The sequence below is a fragment of the Oreochromis niloticus genome, linkage group LG2 (genome assembly GCF_001858045.2).
Source record: "Oreochromis niloticus isolate F11D_XX linkage group LG2, O_niloticus_UMD_NMBU, whole genome shotgun sequence".
In the NCBI taxonomy this organism is placed as follows: domain Eukaryota; kingdom Metazoa; phylum Chordata; class Actinopteri; order Cichliformes; family Cichlidae; genus Oreochromis; species Oreochromis niloticus.
This window is the reverse complement of record NC_031966.2, coordinates 19,334,202-19,343,794: the sequence shown is the minus strand read 5'-3', so window position 1 is coordinate 19,343,794 and position 9,593 is coordinate 19,334,202. Positions and strand designations below refer to the sequence as shown.

The window sequence follows — 9,593 nt, the reverse complement described above, 5'->3', positions numbered from 1 at the left end:
AGTGTAAATTCTGCTTAAACCACTGGTTCTTTGTTTCCTCTCTTACCACTGAAATTGGTGGGTAGCCTGTACCTTAAGTGGTCCCATTTGGCGATGTGAGAAACTGCAGCTTCTCTTTGTGGTTTGTTTGTGTCCTAGAAATTGAAAACCCATAGTGGTGCACACTAACCTAGAACATGATAAGCATCAGGGGTTTTACTGGTGATGAATCTTGGTGTTTTTACACCTGTTAAAGTAACCATCGATACATTAAGGAAATTCAGTTTTTAGGACTTATTCCTGAAGGTGTTTCCTTAAGACCGTTTAAAATATTTTGAAAATATACCTCATGGTGGGATAATGTAGCTCATACACGTATAACCTCGGCATCTCCGTCCTTAAACCACTAAACCTGTGGTTCATTAGTTTGGATGTTTCAGTGTGATGTGTGCGTGTCCTCTAAATGTAACTCATTCCTGATGTGAGGTTGATGCAAGAAAAACTGAGAAGAGTATAAATGTTTCAGATTAAATATCGGTTTCATTTCACAGTCTATTTACATCAATAAATACAACATTTTGCTAAACAATACAAAAACAAAAATAACCCCAAAAATATCTTGTATAATAAATTATGTCTCTCAAATCCAAACTAATCCACGAAGATGTTTGAGCCAGCCAATTCAAAAGTGTTTTTGTAGATAAATCCATGAGATTCCCATTCTTCAGCTTTTTTTCTATGCATGTGTCCATGTATGAGTCTTATAGTTTGTATATCCCAAAGTTTGTTGCGCCTTCTTCATAGTCCACCAGTGAGAGGTCTTGTACCCAGAGACTCAGTTGGTTTCCTTTCTCCAGTAGGATCAGATCTCCCTGAGTGGCTGTGCACATGTGAGGATTCTTTGTGCTCTCCAGGTAGCAGTAGGCCTTCATTACATCCCCTATAGATGTAGCTGCCTCATTCTTCCTCAGCTGGACCTTGCTGGCTAGTGGGACCTTAGAATCGCCCTTGGAGAAGGTCACTTTGGAGTAGACGTAGTAAAAACCAGTCTCTGGAATAGTCAGCCAAATCTGTTCATAATAGTTGATGCCTCTAAGAACAGAATGCGTCGTGTCCCACTGAAGACAACCCGCTGGAGAGACAAAGAAGTTTAAGTAAACACTCATTGATAGAATTTTGATAACTTGTTACTTCTTTTTTTTTTTATTTAAAAGGAAAAAAAAAAGTAATATTCTTACATATTTTCTTGTCTGCAGTTCTCTTAACGGCCATGCGTGCTAAGGCTTTATACATGGTGTCCTGTTTGTCCATTTCCTGTTTTTGAGATGAGGGCCATCGACCTTAAAAAAAGAGAACAAATTTTAAAAAATTAATGCCATTGCATCTTTTTATTTTCAACTTAATATATAAAATTGATTGATTGAACTGAATATACCTGTATCTTCTGCTGAGAAATGTTTTTCCTGTAGTGAAGAAAAAAGTAGAACATAAGAAACAGGTAAAAGAACTTACTGAAGCTAAGTTTTCATAAGCACACCTCGCCAGCATTTCCTATCTTTTAAATGCAGTCAAATTAGCCAGTTAAAATTATACACAGAGAAAAAATGTGCGAACCAAAAGATTAAACCAGTGTGCTGTTCTGCATACTTAACTTCCCTGTTTTAAAATAAAGCTGAATTATTTTAGTATATAGTCATGTTAAAATGTAATAAGAAGAAAATACAAGTTTGATTTTAACTGTTAATTTTGGTTTTGTTTAAGCTGTCAGTTTTATACAATGGGTCCAAAGTGAATGAGGAAAAAAAAAAAAGGGATTTACCATATGTTCATGGTAGTACAGGTAGAAGAATCCTGCAAGTGAAAGAAATAAATGCAGCACCACTACGCCAACCAAGAACCGGATGAGAACCTTGCTGTGGCCCTGCGATGGAAGTGAAGCTGGGATGAGGACCGGCTGGGATCTGCTGCGTGGAGGCACCGGTGGTGGAGCCAGGCTGGTCTGGTAAGTGTTGATCATGATAGAGCGGAGCGGTGACAGCTACAGAGGCCTGACGTCCGTGACATCCCATGCGCTTTTGAACTGCTCCTCTCTCAAGCATCTGAGTTTATGTCTCACTACTTCCTGGAAGGTCTCAGTTCTTTGACATGCAGATGTCTTTGCAATGTCACTTGGTGAATACATGTGGTGTGCATGTTGGTTTAAAAAAAAAAAACCCTCACTGCATTTTCCTTTCTGTCAGCTATAGCATGTCTATAATGCTCCACATTGTAATGTGATTGTAATGTGAACTTGTGCACTTAGCTGATACTACTTTCACTTTTTTTGGCCCACAAAACCAAATCCCCATAAACTGGTTCAATTATGTATATAAGATGTTATAACATTAAAAAGTATTTTAAAGTAGCTGATATCACATGGCACACACACATAGTCACACACAGACACAAAGATCTATATTAAGAGTTCAGTAGTATCTTCACACCATTTATTTTCACATCTTTCTCACAGACTATATCTGGAAATTACCTGGTCAACCTAAATGTCAGAAGCAGACAAAAGTAACACTATATCTAGGGCATTATATATACTGAGCTATTCCTTCAAAAGACTAGTGCTATTGTTCACTGGAGTAAAGATTCAAGTTGGCTGGGTAACCACAGGATCATCATGGTTAAATTTGGTTAATTTTTAAACTTCAACCTAACTTTAATTCATGTCGACGAACTGAATGCACAGACCAAACTCGAACTTAGTTTAATCTGTTGAGAGTTTACTGGCTACATTTCACACCATGGCGTGTCCATTTAGATATACAACACTGTTAACGACCGCAGAATATCTGAAATGTGCTTAGTTGTGGTAGCGGATTTGTCTGGAATGAGACCTACCATTTACTTTTTTTTTTTAGCCCACACATGTTGGTTAAGCTAAAGTGAAAACTGTTTAATGTGGGATATTCATGCAATTGCTTACAGAGTTCTGCATACAACACAGTGCAGCATGTCCCCGTGTAAGTTGCTATTAGACAGTAAATGTTTCATCTCCAAAACAAGTGGCTGAAAATATACAATAAAGAGTTTTTACACAAACTACATTAAGTGATCGTAACCTGTAATTATTATTATACGTGTATATATTCTTTGCCGTTTTGAATTTTTGTGTAAAATTAGTTGTGTTTCAGGGATTATTTTATAAAAAATACCCTTACTGTAATTGGGATTAAAAGCCTAATATGAGTTAAAGTTACCCAGGGACTCTTAGCACAGTTTTATATACACTAATTATTTTCCATTTTGGACTCGTAAATGTGAATAATATCAGGGGGAGGTCATATTTGCCAGTGTGTGCAGTACAAGTGTTTCTTGATAAAAGCTGGATCTTTATTTCGTAAAAGACTCCAATTAAAGAAAAATCTTAAAATAATAATAATAGTATACAAAAATATACTATCTACAAAGTGTTACAATTATTTTTATGCATTTGTCTAAACAAGAAATGTGTTCAATGTTTTAGAAATCTTTTACAACGGCCCACTGCCACCTCTAGTGGTTCAAAAATATTTTCAACTGTAAAATTATGTCAGTACAGAGTTTTCACATGTTTTTGTGTGTGTCAAAGGTCCGGAGGAAAAACTGAAGAAAATATGATTTTATTTCGTGTAAAATTTTAAAGACATTCACTCACTCATGCACTTTCATATACACTGCTAGGACCAGGTGAGACCTCCTTTTACTTTCAGAAGCGCTTCAGTTATTCGAGGGTCCCGAATTATGCCAAGAAAATATCTCCCACATCACTATTTCACCAACACAGGATTGATCCATGCGTTCGTGCTGTCTTTGCCAAATTCTGACTCCGTCATCTGAATGTCGCAGCAGAAATTGAGACTCATCAGACCAGATGACGAGATTTTTCCAATCTTCTCTTGTACAGTTCTGTAGCTTCAGTTTCCTCTTCTTAGATGACAGCAGTGGCACCTTGTGTGATCTTCTACTGCTGAAGTCCATCTGCTGTAAGGTCCAATGTGCTGTGCATTTACAGATGCTCTCCTACTTTCTTTGGTTGTAATGATGGTTGTTTGAGTTACTGTTACCTTCCTATCACCTTAAAGCAGTCTGACCATTCTCCTCTGACTTCTAATATCAACATGGTATTTTAATACTCTCAGTCAGTCATTTGAAAACAACATTTTTATGGAGTGTAGTGAACAAACACTATATGTCGGCTGCAGAGCACAGTGTTTCTGGGGCCACTGGGGATCTGGACTTGTGGGGAGCTGAGGGAAGCTTGCCTATGGACACGGAAATATTCTGACAACTGTGTCCCGGGAGTTCGGTGCTCTTCTCTTTGTACAATCTCAGGTTCTTCTTTGCACTTCATGAAGGCCAAAGCACATCTATAAAACTGCAAAAGTATAGTGGAGAATGGAACAGAATGGTCAGTCGTAATAAGTAGTGATTTGCAGATCAAAGGACATGTCGAGTGCTCAGTTTAAAACTGGTAAATCTCCCTGGAAAGTTCAGTTCATTGGATCTGGGATACATTTAACCATGGTTTACATTTAACCCCCGAAAACTAGACCCTAAAATGAAGCATTGTGTAAGTTCATGCAACATATAATCAGTTTGACAAAGGATCGACCTACTTTACAATAAATGACACCCCTGTATTATCTATGTTATCTACTATTGGATAATCAGAATCATGTCATTGAAATATAAAAGTACTGACAAAAATGCTGTTCAATTAATGGTTCTGAATTTAATATTTTAGAATTATTCTGTTCAGGAGTCTCATTAGAAACAGTGAAAACATATATCATCTTGGGTGCTTCAGAAACTGAGCTGCAGTTGTACAACTATTGCGTTCAGTCAGTGAAACAATGCCACTCCATTTTTTCTCCAATTTTATGAAACTGGTCTAGACAAGTAATATTTGGAATACAGACATTTATCAGCTGTCCTATCAGTCTATCAGTTATGTCCTCACTCTCACCTGTTTGTTGAAGAAAACGTAGATAACAGGGTTGACAACAGTGCTGAACTTGGCCAGGATGGAGGGAATCACACTCGTGATGGGAGTCACCAGCCCCGACCCACCAAAGGTGGCCATCAGTGCCACAATGCCATAGGGCATCCAGCACAGCATGTAGCAGGACACCATAGAGAAAACCATCAGCGAAATGTGGTGTTCTCTGCGCTGAGCTGCCAGAAGATTGATTTTTCCCACCTGGAAATGTGAGAGAGAAGGAGAGTAAGAGGTATAGATGTAAAGACAGCAGAAAATTAATGTGTTTTGTTAGTGTCTCTAAGAGTCTTACGCTGGTTTCAGGTGCACTAATAGGCTTTTCATGCCTCTTGCACGTGCTCTTTTATTTCAGTCCCAACACATTTTATTTTGTGTGATTCATTTACTTACATAAGCTATCTATTAACTGATTACTAAAATCCACACTTTGCGCTGCTGCATGTAGCATTTAAAAATCTGTGTCTTTGGTGCCCTCATGTGGTGTTATAAATAGTTGACAATACACAGGTGATTTCCTACTCATGTGGAGAATATATCTTCACTGAAAGTGGGTTTTTTTTCTCTTTTTCTAAAATCCAAATGTATACCGCCAGAACAGTGTAAAATAAACATTAATAACAAGTCAACAAGAACCGAACCTGTTACTTGAACCACCTCCACTTCTTAAAAGCAGCAAAGTGAAGTTTAAAGTGCACGGCAAGTTAGTGAGCTGTAAGTGATGGTTATATTGCTCACAAAATGAAAATATAAATTTTAAGGGATATTTCAGAAAAACAAAAGGAATATATTCAGAAAATAGTATCCATATGAAAAGATATAAAGGTTATCCAATTAAAAGCACCAAACTTTGAAATATACTTACTTTGTTTCCAGTATATTGGTCAGGCTTCAAGAGGATCAGAGAGGATCCCATGATTCCCATAATATTGTAATATTATATTAATTATATATGTTTTTTGCAAAAATAGTATCAATGTAACACTTAGCTATAGTTAAAGCCCAGCAGATATTTTGGGAGATATTATAAATATATACATTTATAATTTCAATGATTTTTAAACTTTTTAATAGAATTTTTTATAACATGCTTTGACCACATTAACCGTGTTAACGTTGGATGGTTTGTCCATCTCAGGGCGCTCTGTAACTTCCTTGTTGGCACGTGTGTGTGAAATGCCACAAACACTATAGTGTTTGCCCACCTCCATATCTAACTACCACTGTGATGATTGTCATGGTGCTTTATGAATAAATGAGCATGTCTGTCTTGTGAAAGACGCCTCACAGAGAAGAAAATCTACGCCATCTGTCAAATTACTGCTTATCTCTCATGCACTCAATCACACCTCTCGCTATATAGGATTAGATCATGGCCCTTCGCTGCTCTGTCTGAACAAACCTCCATCATGTAATAACTGTGGTCACTTCTGCATGACTGACCTTCTATTCCCTGTTCTCTCTCCTAAATCGAGCTACCCGCTGATTATGATGGTGAAACAGTTTTCCCTACTGCCTGCCACAGTTTGATTTTTCTTTGTATCTCTATGCACTTCTCTTTTATCTTCTCCTTTCCTCATGCAGTGGCAATAGATGATCATCTCACCCCGAGTTCTTCTTTGTCACTTTTGCTTGCTCATACTCAGAAGATTGTTGGTTTTTTTGTTCTGTAATGCCGACACTATGACTCTGTTTACCTTGATATATAAGAAAACTATTGCTATGAACTTGGTCTCTGTATATAAAAAAATTGAATTGAATTCCATTCCTTTGGGACTGAACTACAACATAAAATATGTTTATGCAACACAACTGCTCGCTCTCTAAATGGGATGCTGTTAGTTAAGAATATAGAAAGGACATGAGAGACGTGAGCTGATGCATATGGCGTTTCTCTTTCTGATGTGTTGGTTCAAGTTTTGAGAAGCCAGGAGACAGTTCCACAGACGGATTGCCAACTTTCTAAAAATAGCTGATGGGCGGGCTCTGAGTTGATGCAGCTGAGCCCAGTTCACTGCTACAGTGATCAAGTCTGCAAAGCCGTTTTCTGCTCAGACTCTCTTGGGTGCATCAAGCTTAAAAAACGGAAGTGCTTATATAACGACAGGTATCCAATAGCAACAAGTTGGTACCATGATCTAAAAATACCTTCTTGAGCATTTGGTGATAGAAGCAGTAGAAGCAAGGAGTGGGAAGAACCCAACACTAACAAGAAACTCTTAATTACCAGTTATTTATATGTATCCATAACAAAGATGGTGATACGGTGACCTAAAGGCATGGGTCACTATAAACTGAGGTTGGTTTTACTGTCCTTAAGACAGTAAAGACAAAGACAGATTCAACCCCACACTTTGCACTTTATACACAGTCCCTTCTTCTTTCTCCTCATTGATGAATTGCTAGCTTATCCAACTTGATTTTCCTTGGAATTACCTCGAAAACTCATGATCAAATGTTAATAGAACTCAGCCAGCCTCTTCTTAACCTCTAAAATCCGATCTTATTTCACAAGAATTCCAGCATTCAAGATCTTAGTCCTTCAGGGCAGTTACTGTGAAAAAATAGACACAATGTGGTAGACATAAGCGAAAGCAGATTTCACACTCATGTAAATTTAGATGAATGTAATTTGAACTCTGTTCTGCCATCTGCTTTCAGATTTTTTATCTTACTATTATAAATGATAAAATTCTGATGAATATACAGATGACTTATGATTTACTTACAGATAAATAAACAACTAAAAATGACATGGTAGCACTGTATGTCGTTGCATGGTTTTCTGTTTGTCTTGTGTGGTGAAACTCTTCATGTATCTCTGAACTCACCCTCCTAACAGCCATCAGGATTCTTCCATAAGAATATAGCATGAGCAGAAGGGGCAGCAGCAGACAGAAGATGAAGAGACACAACACATACGAGATGCTGGAGGGTGAGCGGAGGTGCCACTGGACGGAGCAAGTGGTACCAGGACCCTCTGGTCCATAGCTGCTCCAACCGAGGAGGGGTGGCAATGTCCAAAAGAGAGAGTAGAACCAAGAGCCTCCAACAAACAGCCAGGCCTTTCTGAAGTCTGAGACATCAACCTGAGAGGAATGGAGCACGGTGGTGTAGCGCTCATACGATAGAAGAGACAAGGACACAAGGGACACAATCCCTGTTGAAGCAGGAGTGGAGAAAATGAAAAGAGTACTTTAGATTTAATGATCAGGCCACTTGCCCTTGCAGCAACTCTACAGGTTGGTTAAAGCTTTTATGATCCCTTCATAAACCCACATTTTACATGTTGCAGAGTCTATAATGATGGTACTGCCCATAATCGAGGAGAAAAGTAGGTCAAAAGGTCACAAATGTTTAAGTCTATCAAATGATCTGTTAGATCCACAAAATGGAAAGAGTTGCATTAGTACTATAAGTCACTGTTATTGGCTTTATGTAAACTAGTTGTATAAAAGATTATATATTTATATTATACTTAAAAAGGAGAAAGTAAATGCAACCCCAGCAGCAAACGGGAAAAGTCATTCTTAAGATACAGGTGTTCCTGTATTTTCCTATAGAGTTCTTTAACTTAATTAAAGTCAAACTAATTAATAAAGATCCGTTCCCCCCTGTAATTATTAATTTAGTTTTATAGCCTTAAAACTCAGAGGTTTGAAGTGCTTCTAATTTAAGTTTATTATATTTTTATGTTTCTAGAACAAATGACATCTTTTACTCCGCTATACTACTCTTCCACTACTTCTGAAAAGAGACACCGCGGTCATAATTATTTGTATACTGAGTTTACAAAGGTAAACAGGGAAAAAATAGTACTCGTCATGCAGTTACTCACCAAAGAGGGAATTGGCAAATCCATACCACTTACAGCCGTACTCTCCAATTAGCCAGCTCCCGTGCAGGCTGGCAGCAAAACTGAACGGTGTCCCGAAAACGCACACGAGAATGTCACTTAGGCTGATGTTCAGCAGGATGAGATTGATGGGCGTCCAGAGGGACCGAAACTTTGCAAAAATAAGCAGAGTGAGAAAGTTGCTGAGGATTCCTGCCACTAAAATAAAGCCGAGGCATACTGCCACCACTGTATGGCCGGTCCGGCTCAGCCCACCGGGGCTGTGGGTCACCGTGGAGCCCCAAAGCGCTTTGTCTGTATTGATGCTGGAGCTGGAGAAGGAGCTGTCGGTGGTACTGAAATTCCAGTCGTGTACGTACACGACCATGGCAATGACAAGGGAGATAAAGGCTGAAGAACAGCTGGACACACACAAGGTAACAAAGTCCCGGTGGACCGCAGCTTTACGCGCAGTGGGAGCTGGTGTAACACAAGTGTGAGAGTGTGAAGAGACCCAAGACGTGCACTTCTTGCACTCCAATATATGCAACTACCCCCATTCTCTCCCTCTGCCACACAGACTGTTTGTTGATGTTTTTTTTTTCTTTCTTTCTAAGAGTCTCCCTAGTTTAGTATAATCAGCCCTTTTGGTTAAAATTGCCTGTTTAAATGGAATAAATCACCCAAATTTACAGCTCTCCAGTCGCAATCACAATGCCTTTTAGGACGCTGTGCTGAGCTTGTGAAACGTGA

At 38.6% G+C, this 9,593-nt stretch overlaps 2 protein-coding genes across 2 annotated transcripts; both read right to left on the bottom strand.

Annotated features, from left to right (window-relative positions):
* Window positions 1-503: 503 nt before the first annotated feature.
* Window positions 504-2,056, bottom strand: cd40lg (CD40 ligand). The gene is given in 4 exon segments (NM_001297626.1): window positions 504-1,111; window positions 1,218-1,319; window positions 1,415-1,442; window positions 1,799-2,056. Coding segments are annotated over 4 exon segments (699 nt in total). The 5' UTR covers window positions 1,997-2,056; the 3' UTR covers window positions 504-740.
* Window positions 2,057-2,152: 96 nt separating this feature from the next.
* On the bottom strand, window positions 2,153-9,593 carry tmtops3a (teleost multiple tissue opsin 3a). The gene is made up of 4 exons (XM_005467442.4): window positions 8,844-9,593; window positions 7,837-8,165; window positions 4,976-5,209; window positions 2,153-4,384 (listed from the first exon to the last, which is right to left on the bottom strand). Exons 1-4 carry the CDS (start codon window positions 9,226-9,228, stop codon window positions 4,172-4,174), a joined length of 1,161 nt encoding a protein of 386 aa, XP_005467499.1. The 5' UTR covers window positions 9,229-9,593; the 3' UTR covers window positions 2,153-4,171.

What these genes read in the sequence shown, in the direction of transcription:
- tmtops3a (XM_005467442.4), bottom strand. Translation starts at nt 9,228, where the DNA reads ATGGTCGTGTACGTACACGACTGGAATTTCAGTACCACCGACAGCTCC. An exon ending in ATTTGCCAATTCCCTCTTTG is followed by an intron (nt 8,166 to 8,843) that starts GTGAGTAACTGC and finishes CTGCTTCAACAG; the next exon opens with GGATTGTGTCCCTTGTGTCC. An exon ending in TCCTGATGGCTGTTAGGAGG is followed by an intron (nt 5,210 to 7,836) that starts GTGAGTTCAGAG and finishes TCACATTTCCAG; the next exon opens with GTGGGAAAAATCAATCTTCT.